Consider the following 18,973-nt stretch of genomic DNA (forward strand, 5'->3'; position numbering starts at 1 on the left):
TTTCTTTTATTTATCATATCGCGATATCAGTTGAAGAGACCGATAAAAGTGGGACGTATGCGCATAAATCTGTCACGGGAAAAATATGTTTAAACGAAAGACGTTTCCCTGAAGAGAACAAACTTGGAACGTTTTTTCTTTTCTCTTTTTTCCTTTATTACTAAATTTTTCTCGCTAAATATCGCGCAAAACATTTTATATCTTTAATACAACGATAATTTCAACGAACGTAATACCTGAATACTCTTACGCGCGTGTAACGGTAAATGGAGGATAAAAAAAATATCGTCCCTTTCATGGCACCTCATGCCTCGCATCCAAGCTTTAAACGCTCTTCTTAAACGCGCAACTGTTTAAGCTGTCGATTCCTTAACCGCCGTACTTAACACCGTACTCGTTTCTTAACGTTTGTAACGTATTGTATTAAAGCCGATGACGTAATTTCGTAGTTACGGCAAAAAATGTACATAATTTTTCAATACCGGTACTAAAAGATGTGATCACACGATATCGCGTAATATTGTAATATCAGACGATATTAACAATAAGAAACACGTATTAACGTAGTAAAAACCTACTGGTCAGTTATAAGTAAGTGAGAGGAGATAAAAACAGAGTTAGAAACTTGGAGATGCCAACACACCGTCTATCGGTTTAACGCGCGTACCTGCACATCGTTCGCACCATCGTACAATCGATACGGAGACAACGAACGAAAACTATTCGTAGCAGGCAATCCTAATAATCGGGGGAATTGTAACGGATCGAGGAAGCGTAGTTCGTGATGTAACGGTCGGTTTTACAAAGCGTGTCATTTCCAATCGCCTTGGATAAGATCATAAAGATCATAAAGTCTAATGAGATTGAACGAAGCTCTACGCCAAGTTTCCTATATCGTCTGTTCGCCTGCACTCTACAAGGTATACGCTTCTGTTAACGCTTTCTGAATTCTCGACGAGCTTTTTGCTCCATTTATTTTAGGAGAGTCAAAGTCAGAGTCAGAGTCAGAGTCAGAGTCAGAGTCAAAGTTAATAGGAAGAATCCATTGAATCAGCGAAAAGACGGATTCATCGCGTATAACTTCACAAGCGACCGTATCTTGCAAAAGAAAAAGTTAACGTTCTTGAAATCAACTGCCAAGCAAATTTACTTTTCGTTTACTTCGGAAATCGATCGTTCGGTGATAAAACTTCAAAATGCGTTCAAAGTGCAGATAATTCTTTAAAAAGACGTGATTTACAGATGGTGGTATTTCAAGTCTTACAGTAAAATATCAACATCGACGTTGACGGTTGAGATACGGTGCACATTTCGCTCTCAAACTTCTCCTACATTGGCCTTATTTCGCTTTCTTGCCTTGCTTCTTCTTCCGTCTCTTCCGATGCCGCGTTTTACTTCCAACTTACAAATCAGTACGAAATACCGAGATCCATTTGTCCCCTGCTTTGTTTCAATTTCCGCTCTTATCGCGAAAATGCGATTACGAGATTTTTCTAGATCGAAACTTTCGATAAATACGCAAATATATCATTCTATAGACGTACACACCTTGATATCTGCAATTTCAGTCAATACCGTTTCGACGCTGTTTAATGGGCAGCAGCGCTGCTTTAAATAAAACGTATGTTTGAACAAAATTATTGCAAAAGTTGACGTTATTTTAATTAATGCAGAGGGCAGATAGGTGATCGAGGCAAGAGACACACGGTTCATAGAAACGATGACGATTAACAGGAGTGTGGTATCGTGTATGATAGCCGTGCGCGTCATGAGATATAAAGGATAAAGGATAAGGGAGTAAGAAAGTCGAGCAAGTTATTAATTTTTCATAATATACGAATTTTGGGATGCGCATATTGTCCATACGTTGCGATGCATGCATCGTCTGCGACGTTCCGTTCCGTACCGTACGTTGCAAGGACATATATAAGAATAGATTTAGCGTCGGTGTATCGATATTGGTTGCGGTTTCATCGTGAACTTTCGCACGTTCGCGGGGAGACGCGATCTCGAAGAAGCGCGCCAACGAGAGTCGTAAATTCCCGTTACGATCGACTAATCGACGCCACGAATCGTACGATCCCTTATTTCTTGTGGGATAATAAGGGTGATTAATTGAAATAACGCTGCGATTAACAGGTTACTTATATATTTAATCGATCCAACAACTTCGGTGTTATACAATAGTGAATGTTTGACCGTACAACGTACGAGTTAGTACGACCTAAGACTCTTTGCGTGTCGTTTCGTATGATGATATCGACAGACTCTATTCGCGGGAGATCGATCGAACACTTATTGACGACCTGAAGACTTGATCGAGAGTTGGTGACGACTTGACCGAGAGAGAAGAACTGCCCTTGTCGTGTCTCGGAGGAAAGCTTGGTGTGGGCGTGCCCTTTGACCGAAGAACGCGGATTCGTTGTTCACACTTTTCGTCCAGAAAGTGAGGGTAACGATCCGCGATTTGTTATGACCCATTCTGATGAACAGGATATGCAGAAGTCTCCCACCAACGTAGAGCGGGGGTGGACTTTGCTCCTGACGAAAAAACAGCCTTTTCCGATGGACATGTGTTAGCTTTTCCCCCATTTGGTGACTGTCCGCTTTCTCCGTGATTCTTAAGAGCGCCTAATAAACTCAAAGACTTTTCCAAGACCCAGCCATAAGCTGAAAATACTTCTAGAATTAGAGAATTCTCCAGACATGCAATTTAACTGGCAAACACGTGTGGAAACAATGAAGCTGAAAGTTAACGTTTTATGGTGGGTCCGAGGGTCTATTGAGAATCGGGAAGACTGTAGGTTGGCCGTTGGCTGCCAGGTAACGAGGGCTGGCGTGCAGACGTCCCACGCGACCTAACACGTCGATACAGGAATTAGTATACCGTCTTGATCGGTCAGTAACAGATAATGACACGGATGTCGCATGATATCCAGACGTTCTTAAAAATATGTCGGCATCCGATCATAGATTACAAAGTTTCACGAAACGTACTTAGGAATCGACACGCGAATCGCAACGTGTTTCGCGTGCAGAATTCACGCAAAGCATCTATCTATCGCATCGATAGCAAATCTATCTATATTTGGATAAAAATATGCTCCGATTTAACAAATATATTACCTTTATCGCCTATTCGCCGTTCCATTCGTCGCTCGATCAGCTACTCCCCTGATAGCTACTGCATAAAACCGCGAGTAAAACTTTGAAAGTGAAAAGAAAAAAGAAGAGAAAGAATAAAACCGACGTCCGACATATCGCAATCACACGAGAACGCTTATCACATTGTCATTTTCTTTCTATCAAGGTATTTCCCTGCGCTACCTTAAAACAAACGAATAAGAAGGCAAAGAGGAAGAGAACGAAGAGAAAATAGGAATTTCTCGTAATTCTCGGTCATAACCAAAACGTAACCAAAAGCACAAAGAAACAATTCTATTTTAATTTTGTTCAGGCTTGATGCTTCTTTCAGATCATGGTTGTACCTGTTTTGCGCGCGATGCCACGGTCGCGACGATACGCCATCGTGGGAGCCGACGGGTTGGAGGAAAGCCTGTCCACAACCGTTTTGTCCGAGCTACCGAAAATTCGCTCGGCTGTTGTGCCTGTTCCTGTTAGGGCTGCTGCTCTGGGGCATCGTGTATACGATACTAAAAGATGACGCCGCCCCCGGTGGTCAGCTTTTCGGCCTCGCCACCCTTTGCTTGGCGGCGCATTTTGGCGGATGGCTATTCTCCTTGACCACGCTTCCTGCTCTAATCGGCATGTTGATCACCGGGATTATACTGCAGAATATCGGTCTGGTCTCCATCGAAGGCAACTACGTCACCGTTGTCTCCAATTTGCGGTGAGTCTTTCTTCGCTTTTTACTTTTATCTTCTTTCTTACTTTCAAACGTTTTCCGAAAAGTTAGCGCAAACAGCGCCTGATTAAACCGTACGGATGATTACGTATTTACAGAAATTTAAACGTACGAAAACATACAGTTCGTAAAAGTACGAATTTGCATAAACTCGCGCGATCCATCGATTACGATCGTTGCCTCTTGAACGAACTATGTAACGCTAGCACGCCGGATGTGATCTTGTCTCTCCTCGTTATTTTCGCTGTTTGCCTTTGGGCTTTCGTAGCGAATCGCTTTTCGTATTTCTATTAAAATGACGGATACATGAAATATCTTAATCGCGTATCTCCAGTTGTTTCCAGAGCTTTCTAACTTTCTTTAGGCGACAAAAAGAGAAATTAAATGGTAAATTAATGATTTTAAATAATTTCAAAGGCAATGTATCTTATTGAATTACATGCTTATATAATTTTTTGACAAAATACATTAATTGTCCTCGGGCTTTCCAGATCGTATATAAAATAACTCTGATTGTTCGCGTCCATCGCATTTACGAAACTTTCGAGGAAAGTTCTTAAACTGTAATTCTCTTAGGTCAGGCTGTTTGCAACCTACGTTCTTACGTACATATATGTCAGATACATGTATACAAATACTGGTTATAGGCCCGGAAAAAGATTGAGAGAAAAGGTCTTTGTTTTCTATTCCATTTTTCGCCATCTACTCTACCATTTTACACTAACTGTAGAAAGACGGATAGAGTATGTTCACTGTAAAAGAAAAAAGAAAAAAGAAAAAAGAAAAAAGAAAAAAGAACCAGTAAATAGGTAACCATAATTATAGAATGTCCAAATTATGAAACATTCAGACAACAAACATTCTATTTATCCACAATTAACGTACGCGAGCGAATTTTTTATGAATTTCGAAAAAACTTTAGATCGCATCGTGTCAGTTAGAATATTTTTACTTTCTGACGCTCGCGAAATAATTGTTTGTAACCTGTTACGGTTAAAACCTCTCCATCCTTGTGATCGTCCATCCCTAGAATTAAATGTCATACACGGAGAAATTTCTCTACGGTCAGTTCTATTCCGGCAAAATAAATCGACTCTTTCAAAAACCCAATAACATACTAAACATATTCTGAAACGTTTTTCCAGTCGATCGTTCAACACGAAAAACTTGCTAAAGGATTTGAAAAAATTTCCAAATACGTGTCATCGAAATTCAATAAAATCGATGCTTTTCTCTCTTCTTCTTTTTCTTTCTTTTTTTTTCTCTTTTTATTTTTTTTTTTTTTCTTTTTTTTTTGGATGATTGGTATGCCACAAAACTAAATACTTTGGTAACTGAAGTTGTAAAAGATACGCGGAAAAATAAAAGCTGAAAAATAAATAAAATTTTTCTATCTGGAGATATTGGTGAAAATCCAATAGAAAAGGTTTAACGCGAACTGTGACGCCGCACTGTGATAATGGATAACGCAGGGATAATGGATGATAAGAGAATCGATACGTGCCATGAAATGTTGCAATTTACAAGTGTGAGCCACCGAGACGGAATGTTTGTACTTGGTTGAACGACATCGTTGACCCAACTGAGCTAAGGGGTTAATTATTACGCTGTTGCGCGTGACTACAGTTAGACTTAACTGAGCACGTGATTAAAATCATGTGCTGTTACGCACACATTACTTCTTTGGCTGAATTTGTAAATGGAACTTCATCATTTCGTAATTGAAATTTATTCCACCGCATCATGTGATAATATTTGTTCCTTCTGCTCGTATGTGCCTCTCCGGAATCGATTATTAGCACGACTGCCGTGTCGGAAATATATTATATCGGGCTGATGAATACGCTTATGTCTGTATAAACATAGGCGGGCGGTGGCTTTCCATCATTTTACCCTGGAAAATAAAGAAACCAAGAGATTTAAAAAATATACCGAAAGGAGCGTAAACAAGATTAGAACGTTAAATGTATCGAACGTTAAATTCGAAATTTATTTTCTACGTTAAGGAGTTGAAAAGTTTCAACTCTTCGGGACAAAATTACATATTTGCCTGATTTATTTTCTAAATTCGTTGGCTATCTATTGTAAAAGTTTCTCTTTTAAATCTCATGGCTTTCGATCGGCCAGCCGCATCCGAATCGACGTTAGAGTAAAGCAATCTGCCGACTTGGATCCAAAGCGTACACACAGTAAGCAACTCTATTAACAATAGGTTACATCGTATCTCAAAGCAGGAAATATCGTATTTGTCGACAGCGATTCAACGATGAAACTGTCATAAGGAGCAATCAATCGTATTACATTGTACGATATTTTATATATCCATACAGCTATTGAGTTGGCAACTAAGTGATTGCGGATTTTGCCATTAGGTGGTATCGACAATAGATGCGCAACTGTATCTTTAGATTAATTAAAAATAAGTATAAATTTCGGACTACATAATGTTATACACGTTATACAAGCAGTCGTATACATACATACGTCGTACACGCAGGCTGTTTTCACTTCTGTAGCAAAACCACCGTCAATATGCGTTTCCAGTCAAACGATGAGAAGCGTCTCTCTTCTTTTCTTTTGCTGCCAACAGATAAGTATCTTCGATTCGTCGATAACCAATGTTTAGCGTCCATTTGGCGCGATTTTCAGTAATAAAATAAGCAAAACTTCCACCTTCTCGGTAATCAATGTTTGCGAATAAATATTTACAATCGAAATTTTGAAGGAACACTTATAGAAACAAGATACACACGTACTCTCGTCTACGAGATATACTTTGTTAATCTGTACCGATTGATTTCTTATCACGTGGTATCGTTTGACACAAAATTCAGTTCCAAAATCGCGGAGAGCGGACGAAAAGTGCTTTCAATTTTGGGCCGATTCTCTTTATCCGATTCACGGTATTTCAAACACTGTGGCACTTGACGCGATAACATCTGACAATATTGTCTGAGAGTTCCGAGTTTCTCTTCCTCCGTTGATTTTTATTGCTATTTAGACTGGGGACGAGAGGGAACGAGTTAACGAGTGCGTTTTACAAAGGACAGGACGGAATTAGATAGAGAGGCGATCGTACGATCGAACGGATCGATAGACGAGAGACGAGACACGAGACACGAGACATGAGGGACGAGCGAAAAACACGAAGGAAACTGGATGAAATTCTGGCCAGCGCACAACATTTCGCGATAAGATGTAACAGAGAGATTTTCAATTCGTCAGCTATTTCGTGCGAGAGTGACGATAGGTCGATCATCCGAGAACGATATCCAAGCTTTAAATCACAGTTTTCCTGCAAAGAGAAATTGTTACATTTTATTTTATTTTTCGTTTTACTCCTTCCTTTTTCCTTGCAAGTTTTACACGATAAGCGTGAAAATATCTGCTAAACTAATTCGAACTAAACTTTCGTTACGAATAGGTTGACAATCTTTTATAGAGAACGTTATGACGATTACTGCATAAAAAGCTATACGATTCCACCAGTTAAATAATCGTTCGATTTCTCTCTGAACACCTTTTTTTCTTCTTCTTTCTTTTTTTTTTTTTTTTTTTTTATACGGCAGATAGTCTATCAGTAATTCGCATTTATGCATTGAAATCGGGCGCTCTATGTAAATAAAAAACAATTTATGCTCTATAAACTATCAATTTGCTTACGACGTGCAGTAAGCAAAAGATGACGCTTGTAGGTGAAAAGTTGCAAGTGGATAGTTGAGATTGTGCGATAGTTGGATAGTGATGCTTACATGAAAGTTTAGGGCGTGTAACCCTAAAAAATTTAACAAACTCTCCTAAAAAGATAGACAGGTAACTTTAACTCCTAAGATTTCGCGACGATGTATCCTGTCCTCGATAGATCGACGTAACTCGTGTACTCTCTGCTCCATCGACGATCGGATTACGATATTTTCTTTGACGATTGCGCGACCGATCGTTATTTTCACTCGCGCGTGTGTCGCATAGAGAGCAGAAAGACAGGAGACACGACGAAGCAACCATCGACTCATCGCGATCATAAGGTGGCCCCTTTTTAATGTCGAGGCCAACCAATGGCGATTGGTTGCGGTCATACGCGACAATGTCACGCGCTGCATAGTAATCACGGTCCCCGAAGGAGTTCAGAGAGGATTCAAGGTGTATTCCCAATAGAAATCGCTTTTAATCCAGCTGTTTAAGCTGTCGGACAAATACTTCTTTGTCGCAATTCGCGAGCGTCCTCGATACTCTCGTAAATCCTAAAATCTGTCGAGATACTTCAAACTTGTGGCTTTCGGAACGTTTATCGTTGACAAGAAATTTGCATTCACGTAGGCAGCCGTTTTCTTCGCTTTTAAATTAACTACAGAGAGAGAGCCAATTTTTTTATATCAAGAAAACAGTTGCTTTACGTGAAAAAAGACAGATTACATTACTTGATCTATAGTTCTATTACGAATTTAACCTATAATTGGTGTCATCGAACAAAATTGACCATAAACTGTTAACGGTATGGTTCAACGGTTATTTACTTTTCCGAAATCCTTCGTCTCTCTACCTTTTATCATTCCTTTTTATCATTTTGCCGACGATAAGTAAAGCGCATGCTATTATACAGAATGACATAGAGTAACCAGAGTCGGGGATCAGGTACTCGCACAGGCAGGCCGATTCGATCGGAATGCGTGTCGATAAATGTCTACAAATGTCTACAAAATAACGTCTTACGAACATACACTGTTCTACGTATACTTTAGTTTTCGAGTCGTGGATGTTTAAAGAAAATTACGCTCAACGCAAGCTGTCGCACGCCTTAATAACATTGAATTTCGTACCGCTCGCTCCAAGGCTATCGTTCGAATCCACTTTATATCCTTTATCGTCGATCGTGTGTACGTTCGTGTTCGCTAGCGTCGAATGCGCGAATAGAATCACTAGATAAAACAGTTTCTTAAATCGCGTAAAGTAAGTACTTACTGGCCTCGGTCCTGTGTAACGAGTATATCATAGGCAGGTATAGGCGAGTACACGCGTATATACAAAGTTCTGCACCATTTATGAAAGCGAATGTCATAGTCTTTTTGTCTACAATTTGTACGAGCTAAACTGCCGGACATGCTTCTTTAAGTCTGACAATTACCGTGTCCTACATCGTTTAAGTTGCAAGTATATTTGTTTGCACAGGGGAAATCTTGCCGATAATCGGAAATATTCCGATTCATTTTGAAATATCAACCACTAATAAACGAAATCTCCGACGCAATTATCATATATTTCTCATTTTTCTCTTACCTTGGCTTGGCCAATATAAAAATATCCTCGAACTCGAGCGATTATTACACGGACCTAACGGTTCTACAAATACCTGGATTATCCACTACGGTGAAAAATTATCCACCGAACGTCGAACGCGACGATAATTCGCGTCAGCCACGTATCCCCCATTCCGGTTTCTCAACGATACATCACTGACGAAAATGTCGGCTAGTTCGGTCCGACGATATAATAACAGCGCGTAGAAGCATGGCGTCATTAAAGGCTCGTCTAATAACGTAGGATATCTTGTCTGACACGCACACACGCGTTCTACGATACGTATTACGCGAACCGAACGTTGCGAAATTCGCACGAAACGAGTAAGTAGCACGCTACGTCGTTGCCTGTTTCATCGACGAAAGAAATATGTACATGAATATCGTACGCGAATCAAGACCAAGGCACGTTCGTTCTTGTTCGAATTTTCATCGTTTACGCCGTATATACGTTTACGTTTACGAGCATTACTTTTTAACATTTTTCTCAGGTTTTCGAAAGGTCTGTGAGACGAATAAAAGAGAACAAACTTTCGCTATTTTTCTATAGCCTATCCAGGATAGCCTGAATCGGCGTTAGTCGGTGCTTATCATTCGCTATTCGTCTCACGTAATAACGAAACCATGAACGTTTTGCATCGTCACATCGAACACACATTTTAACTAATTGCAAGATACGTAACGCTTTGTTCAGACTGGCTAGAACTATTCGCGAGCTGCTCACGAGCAGAAACAGCGGAACAGCGTCGCGTCCACACCGCGGTTCTCCAACAACTCGCAAACAGCTTCTAAACGGTCATGAACTTATTGCTGGTACGCTGGCCAACCCTTTGATATGCCGCCTCTCGAACGAACAGCGTTCGCTACTCGCTAAAGTATCCGCGCTGATCGCGAACAGCAATCCGGACGCAGCGTAACCAGACTACGAACAACTTATTTTTGCAAATACCACGATATAATTATTCGTCGAATTTGCCAATATCGTATACATTTGATCGACTAAGTTTTCTAAAACATAGTACGTCACAAAACACGGTCTCTGTATCTTCCTTCGCGTAATTTCATATTCATAATCGTAAATCATAAATCATAAATCATAAATCATAAATCATAAATCATCGTTTACGCACTTCCGGATATTGAACTATATTTGTACGCGCTGTATGTACGTGTGTACAGCTGTACTCTGTCTAATCCCACACAGATGCCGCGACATAATCGAGATATCGTAAAACACGTGATTGACAAATTCAGCGGCAGAAAGTCATTGGGCGATCAACCCAATCATTCACAATCAATTAAATACATTTGTTAACACGATATATTATATGTATAATATGTCTGTCGACGGTAGGAGATTGGGACTTTAATGGAAATGTCGTGTCCACAGCGGAAACGGGAATGAGAAAAAAAAAAAACACGGAAACGGGAGAAAATAAAGAAGTAATAAATGTAGAAACATTTTTTAATGAGCGACGATATATAATCAAGGAGGAAAGAAGTAAAAATATGCAATTTAAATGTAATTTAAATGTAAATAGCAGATGTTACGCGTCGTAAGTGATACCTTAATAACGGAGTTTGTTATTAACGGATATGTTGGACGAATGCTTGATTATAACACCATTGGACGTTTGACGAAAAAGATTAAGAAAAGCCAAACGGCGATTGAGTTTGATCGGCAAATTCTCCTCGCAAATGTATCATTTGGCGATAGAACAATTTCAACCGACGAAATATACATTTTTAGACCAAAGTACGCGCGGAAAAAGACAAAAGGGCGGAAATAACGGACGTTTTCAAGTACGTATACGACGAGGCTGTTCTAGGTTTTACAATTCGTGAAACATTAACCGTCAAAAACGGGGGCGGCGAGGATTTATACCTTTGACGCATAGGTGATGTTCGTATATCGCTTCCCATTGCTGTATCACCGTGTGGAAGAGCTTGGATATGGAAACGCGTTTCTGTCTACCTACGTACCGCGACCTAGCTGCGTATATCCGATTGCATCGCGATGATATTCGTATCGATATTCGAGCCGTGATTCTCAAGCCCGTTTCCCGAAACTTACCACCATTTCGGAACGCAAGAAGAATCCGCGAGTGCCGATAATAGCGGTGGGCGTGGTCCACGAGAGTGGAAAAATCGAAATGGCCCCTGTTGTCCAGTAATATCGCTGCAACGATGGAAACTCTGAACGATCGAGGGTATTCGTAAAAAGAATATTTTTTAAGCGTTTAAAGATTCGGTATTTTTAAGCTTCAGCGTGTAGCTTACACGTATAACAGACGATGTAATAGAACGTGTTAAGCAGTAAACGATTTTCTTGTTCGAAGGATAGCGACGTGTCCTATCTAACTAGTGTCTAGTTCAAGCTTGTCGTCTGATTCGTTCGTTCGTTCATTCGGTTCTGAGGAATACGAAAAGACAATGGTTACATATACATTTTTCTTAAGTGATTTGACATACTTTCCAACGATATTTGTCTGATTGAATATCGGCGAGTACGTATATTTCAAGCGAATGTACGATAGTCGAAGAATAGAAAATAATCGCTTTCGACCTCGATAAATTTCAGCCGGAAGGTAGCGAAAACGTAACTGAATGAAAGATAGGAAATGCAACAGCTCGATGAGCGAATATAAATTTCAAGTAAAGTAGGTCTAAAAGAAGCTATAAAAGGATAAATAGAAAGACAAAATTCTTACGCGTTTACGATGATACGGCCGTACGTAAAGTTACGGACCTTCGTTTCGCTAACATTAGCTACGCGTTTTAATTTTGTTCGTCGCGGTAACAATGTTGACTTTAATGGTAGCAATAATTTTCTTACTTTTAAGAAACAGTCGTTCCCCTTTCTCGTTCCTTTCGTCATTTACAAGCTTAGAAGCTTACGACACAAGTAAGAGGTACCTAATACGCGAACGATTGTTAAAAGTGAGAAATAAAATATACTGCGGACTATAAATAATCGGCGGACCTTGTTCTCACCGTTTACGGTGGACATTTACGATAACGGTCAGGCTACACCTGTGCCACAAGTGACAATATAATATGTAGTTTTATAACGGTCGTTTGCTTTGACGCTACGTTTCCTAAAAAAATACAGACCTTTCAGTGTATCGGAAGCAATTTCTTCCGATTTGCTCTCGACATTCTACATTTTCTTGTAAAGAAATTAATTTCTTATCTGTATGTCTGAAATACCTAATAAAAGTGTATGTATAGGTTAAATAATCTCTTATCTAAAGAACGAAATAACACGAAGAGAAACGACGATATTCTTCCTACTTTGAATTAAACTATCAAGACGTTGCATAATCGCGAGAAATCGATATCACCTTCGATGTTATTCTAATCCAGCTTTATTATTTAGCGATATAATTAACGATCTAGCGGCCTTAGATCTATATCTGGTCGTCTTATATATCCCGACTGGTCGTATTTCCAGTAGTTTGATCGAAAACAAAAGTCGTAACAGCAAAGTAAAACAAAGCAAACGTATAAGCCAAGCACGTGATATGATTCATACCGAAATTAATAACAGGCCAGACCGGAACACATTATCCAAGGCATAGACAACGCAAACAGCGCAGGCCGAGACGTTTTCACGAGCTGCAATCTCAGCGAACGACATGGCGTCGCGGTCCTCTTGCCAGGAGTTACGAGGAAATTCTCGCCGGAAAAAGTCTTCCCGTTCTTAATCGCTACGCGAGTATCGGAGAATTCACGAGCGCGAATCAGAAAAAATATTTAACAAAGGCATAGACTCGTTTGCATCGCCGTACATAAAATCGCTGCATCTCCGATGTGACGGCCAAATGTTTCACTTACGTTTTATCTACATTTTTTAAGACGAAGCACTTTCTCACTGTACGTCAACAATTCGTACGTCGTAACAATTTCCATTAGAGCGACGATAAAGTACATATCTCTGTATGTATGATTTTCAATTCGCGTTAACGCACAAACCTCGCGCCATTCTGCCATTTCGTAGATACGAAAAATGTGTGTAACAGGAAAATGTGGAAATTAGAAACAATAGAATTACAAAATACTTCTCGAAGCCTCTCGAGAGTCGGCATTCTCGACTAGAAAACGATATCTCTCCATATATTTTATCGACGATCTAATGCAAAGTACGTTTATTGATTTGAAACTTTATCAAAATAGCGCGGCGCTCCGCGTCTAGCAATTTTAATCGAAATTTTCTAAAAATGTTCTCAGAGTTTCGATGGATTTCTCTGTATGGTACATGGAACACACAGGTTGGCTCGAAAGGGAAGCCGTGTCGTCGTGCACATACTCGGAAAACTGTCAGGACGTTCGAGATCCACCGGGAATTTCCGTATGGAACACCCCGGAAAGATAGGACGTGAATTTAAAATATCGCCGTCAGATTGCTTTGAGACGATAAAACATCACTTTTTTTTAAAGAGATACATCTTTTCGTGAACAGGTTACGAGCAAATAATACACTAACTCGTCCTTCGAGCCAGCCATCTTGCATGAAATTCTCCTACCTTGAGATGGAAAATTCTTCGACCAACCTTATCGTAGGCCGATTTTTTCCTACGCAGCGTTACAGCCGAGACATTCGATGATCGAACGACGTTCGCCTGACGATTTGCACGAGATATCGCGTATCTCACGACCTGCTTTCGTTCGCGTTGCTTCGAGCACGAGACATCTCTGGCGATCCGATTATTAATATTTTATCGCTTCGCGTGGAATAAGGGAATAGGGAATAAGGACATTGAGAGGATATGTAATCGTAAAATTAGAATTATATTCAAATATTTGAATTGAAAGACAAGAAAATATAGAAGCATTTGAAAACTTTTTATTAAACGTCTGTATCGTTGATAAATCGTTGCTTGAAATTTATTTCTTCGATGAACAAATATTTTTCATATTTTTGAAATACGTGTAAATTTGAAAACCGATATTAATCGTATTTGGTTATTGGGCAACCGTTGGCCGGAATTCGTTCTCGCGTAAGGAGTTTGCGAGATCCGTGACGCATAGAGGTTACTGGTAGAGGTAGCAGAGCGGATAGAACGCGACATCCGGCAGCAGTCTATAAAATTCCTTCGGGAGCGCACCCGGCAGACAGCCGTCCGCTTCGTTCTATCTCGTGGACTTTTTACAGGAACGTGGTCTGCGACGACAAGATGTCGCGGTCGACGAAGACATAGAGCCGTCAACCTACACGGCTTCCGGTTTGGCTTCTCGCGATTTTATTCCTCCACCGACCAGCCACGTGTCACTGAAACATTTACACCGTGTCGTAGAGCTTGTAGCCTCGTGATTTATGATATTTCTTTCCCTTCTTTTTCCTTCGATAGTTGTAAAATTGATCTTCAATTTTTTAACGCGAACGCTTCCGTCGCGTCGTTTCTTTCTCTCACTTTTTATTCTTAAAATGGCATCTTTCGCCACTCGAATAACTTTTAAGGTATCCAGAGAGATAGATAGCCGATTAATAAAATCGATAAGAATAATTTACGAATCGGATAATCGGAATCGGACAAATTAATTCGCAATTGCTCTGCCAATATGAAAAACGTACAGTTATTTACGGACATACAGTAAAGTTACGGACGATGTTTAAAAGGTATATGCCTTTAAATCGATTTAGATGGACTACATTTTTTTGCAAATACCATAAGTTACGGACAGGTCACGCGAGTTTAAATTAAACATTAGCTTCCATTTCCTAGTACGTACATCGTCGATTTCCAAGATTTCGCAGAATTTAGCTTCTCGGGCGTTGAACAAACTACCCTCTGTACCTGAACTGCGCGAACTAATACCTGACTTTTGTAGAATCTTTTCTAAATGCGTATCGATCGCATCGAAAACGTGCTCGACACGTTTAAGAAAGAGCGCATGTGGCAAAGTTACCCGTGTTTTCTCCTAGAATACGCCCCTAGCAAAGTGATATAATCGAGAGCCGTGCGTTTATCGATCAACGCGTTCGTCGCTAATTGCTGCCAGATACAGCGAGTGATTTCCGCAATTCTCGAAGTGAACGAGAGCCTTTCGTGCTTTCATGCAAATACCTTCTTAAACGGGACGTCCTCGCTTGGATATGTCTTTGAAAGAAACGGGCCACGAAACATTTATTTATACGTATACGAAACGGCAAAGGGGCACAAGTTTCCTGGAATTTATTTTAGAAAATTGTACAGTGCTGTTTTGTAGAATTCTCGCCTGGAATTATATCGCTTAATAGATCATGTACTAGCAATCTTTTATTTATTTATTTATTTGTCTATCACATATCGCGGGAAGGTCTTCTTAAAATAACTTTTACGCAAAGTTCTTACATTACAAACGTACCGTTTATCATAAAGATTAGGAAAACGATATACGCGACAATATGATAATTTTTCTAATCAGATGCGTAAACGGATTACTTTGATATAGTCTTTTGCTCTGTGTTCCGTGTTCGAACGTTTAAACGCGTGTCTTGCAAATTGGTGCAAACATCGGCCTGTATTTGACGTTTAATCGTCGGTAGATGTCTAAACATCGACAACCGTTCAACTTCGAATCGACAACGACGCTAGGATTGATTTCGATGGATCTGTCAAATTCGACGAGTATATACAGTTGTTTAACAAGAAAAAAAAACACACACACACCAATCTATCCGTTTCATATCGTTTCGATAAATATTAACTTTTATTTTCGTAAAACACGGAAACTTAATTTTACGTGTAAAGTGTGATCGATACGCGCGCAATTTCTATGGGAAACTTTTCTAGAAGAAAACACAAAGATTATTACACGATCGCCACGCCAAAAAGGTTTTTCTACCTAGATAAGTATCGAGGCACAGAACACGTAGGAACAATTTGTTTGGAACAATGCCAAATCAAAGTTTCAGCTTGCCGCCTGTCGGCAATTTGTTCGTTACATTCTAATCGTACAAATACGGTACAAGTTCCGTTATCCAAAAATTCCGTAACCAGCCGAGAAGTTGGTCCGAAACTCTATATGGAAGACAAAACTTATCATCGAGATATACGCTTATAGATCGAGACCGATTGAAATACTCATCGTACGAGCATAGCGCGACGGAATCGTTACAACGTCGATTCGTCTATCCTTCGCTGCCTTTGAAATTTGAAATTCCGTGCTGCCGAAACGAAACATCGACAAAGCGATCCAGTTGATTAGTTCGCGACACAGGGGCTTTCGTGTTCTCATCGAAGAATCCGACTCTACGCATACTTTCACAGTCGTCGCAACAAAGTCGATCGCTCGAGTCGATAAGCGTTCGACTATGGTTCCGACCGTTTTGCCAGATCGGCCGATGGATGTTTGCACATTGCACAGGTGGTATAGAACGCGGCTTGGTCTATCTAAGCGAGCGTGCCGGTGAATCGCTCGCGTGTTTGGTCAGCTTTACCCGCGTTATCTATCATCCTCTATCCGGCGTAAACATCCGGTCAGAGGGTTTATTATGGTAAAAGAAGAAGCCCAAATGCTTCGATTGCGCACGATTGATCGGGGATGGCCCATTTTCCCTAGTCGCCGTATCTTTGCCTCCAAACTGGAAGGAAACGAATTCGTTTTCACCGATTCGTTGACAAGATGCCTCTTCCTCGATCAATTCCAACGCTTCTAATTCAGCGACGTTTCGTCAAAAACTCAACTTTCGATCGAGATATCGAAATTTCACTTGTTTACACTTCCCACACTACACTTACGACGCTTATTACCTTGTACAAAATTATTCTTACGTTTACGTCAGCCGAACCCTTAATCGCTAATATCTAAGATAAGAAGCAAGAAACTAGAAAAATGTTTACAATAGTTCCTTTATCAAAATACAAGCGTCCAATACACCTGCATATGTATCGGTGTACCTCTTCTTTTATCATTGGGGATTAACGACAGATAATCTGTTTATTACGCTTGTTAGCTCTTCGGTTCTCTATGAAAATGATAAATACTAGGTAATTGTAATTTCTTTCCAACTTTTATTCCGTATACCTTCGCTTCTTATTCTACCAACGCATTACTCTGCAATGTTTTAACCAAGTAATGTCAAAGTATACGTACATATATTAGTGTTTCCTTTAAAACTCCTATTCTCAAATTCACCTATGATTTTACAAATCGATCGAACCGTTATTTAAAAACCGTACGAAGAATACCGATAACTGTGTACACGCATGTAGCAACGAATGCCGCTTGTATACGTAGGACGATCGAAATTTTGTTCAGAGGTCATCGCTATAGAAGCACGTAATTACCTAATTATCGCGCAGCACTCTGATCTTAGGATATTTCCTCGCGGAAATCCGGTTGTCGAGTCGATGATATAAGTAAGAGGGTCGAGCAGCCACTAGAACATTGTCGCAATTTTCGTATCAAAAGTTGGTGTCTATCTACCGAACCAGGGCGGACACGTTGCATGTATTAGTTAGTTCAACGTGCCGCGAAACACTTGTCCCCGTTTAACTGGCGCGTATTAATCCATTTTAACATTCAGCTACTTTATCCATACGTAGCATGTAACGTGCATACACACTTACGAGCGATGCACGTACACTCGAGGGTCTCTTTATCTCTTGGTCGGCTTGGTCGGCTTGGTCGGCTTGGTCGGCTTCGTCACAAGTTGCTCCTCGAAATCATTTTTTCCTTTTTTTTTTTTTCTTTCTTTTTTCAAAAGCTTCGAGCCACGTTTATAACAACAACGGAGGCAAGCACGGGTGGTAGGAAGGGTTTAACAGCGAGTTTAAGGGAGAACATTGGCTACGTTAATGTACATATTACGTCGATGGTGCCATATGGATGAATTAAACGGTCGAGGATGAGAATTCACGTGATTCGTTCAACGTGTTACTTGGACGCTTAGTGCTTTCGTTAATCCGCCTCGTAATCGTCCATTTGTTCTTCTTACAAAAATTTCCTATATTCGCAAGTCTTCCGTTATTACAGCTACTTTGTTATATCAAGCGTATATAACGTCTAGTTACTCGTTCTTTCAATTAACAACGTTTAGGTTACATCGGCCGGGGCAAAAGGTAGACGAATAGACAAAGTCGAAAAAGATTTGTCCAAGCACGTTAAAAAGTAGTCCGTTTTTCTGCGTTGGTTAGGCGACGCTAGATTTACGCCTAATACTAGATACTCGTAGAACCTCGAGTAGTCCTCGACGAAAGAACACGTATCGTAAGAATGGTTGTCTCGGTGTTACTCTTGAATATTATTTAGTATAACGTGACAAATTTACGTTAAAATCGCACGTGTATGCTATCGACAGAAAAATATCTTGGAAGAAGGCACCGGTAGAAGAAGCAACTTTTAGATATTTATGATATTACGTACGTAGCGGCGCGCGTCTCGGCTTTGTTTAGTCCAAGCACGGCGAGCACAGCTTCGGAGTCTAAGGTGTATGCGACGTGCTGTAAAGTCGATCGACCGTGATGAAATCCACGAAAACACCCGATCGCGTGGAAACCGAGCGGCAATTTTCCCTTCCTTCCAGTCGAATTAGACGACAAACGCTTTGGCCAGTTCGTTCGACACGAGTCACGTTTCGTAAATACGGTTTCGTGAACATCCGACATTTCGCAACTATCGTTGTATATAACAAACGTAATTCTTTCAAAGATCCGAATACGATTTTAACAACGATTTACAACGACATTTCGTTGGACATGGACGTTGGACAATTGGAAAAGTTTTTAGTAAAATTTCGTATTGCCAGGCGTAATAGAAATCACTCGTAAAAGTCGTTGAAAATAGAAAGACGAAGAATTATTTTAATCGTTATGTTTTCAACAATGTT

General features: G+C 40.2%; 1 protein-coding gene across 5 annotated transcripts in view; it reads left to right on the forward strand.

Moving 5' to 3' along the window:
* The window catches only part of LOC122569706 (sodium/hydrogen exchanger 9B2), a 97,047-nt gene that overhangs the window by 35,386 nt on the left and 42,688 nt on the right, over window positions 1-18,973 (forward strand). For 3 of the 5 annotated variants that reach the window (XM_043731211.1, XM_043731202.1, XM_043731186.1), the window contains one exon: window positions 3,476-3,850. In XM_043731211.1, coding sequence (XP_043587146.1) covers window positions 3,476-3,850 — 375 coding nt within the window. Of the gene's footprint in view, window positions 1-3,457; window positions 3,851-18,973 lie in introns of all 5 variants that reach the window. The other 2 variants (XM_043731193.1, XM_043731175.1) reach the window with 1 other exon arrangement.

Source organism: Bombus pyrosoma, linkage group LG1 (assembly GCF_014825855.1).
Source record: "Bombus pyrosoma isolate SC7728 linkage group LG1, ASM1482585v1, whole genome shotgun sequence".
In the NCBI taxonomy this organism is placed as follows: domain Eukaryota; kingdom Metazoa; phylum Arthropoda; class Insecta; order Hymenoptera; family Apidae; genus Bombus; species Bombus pyrosoma.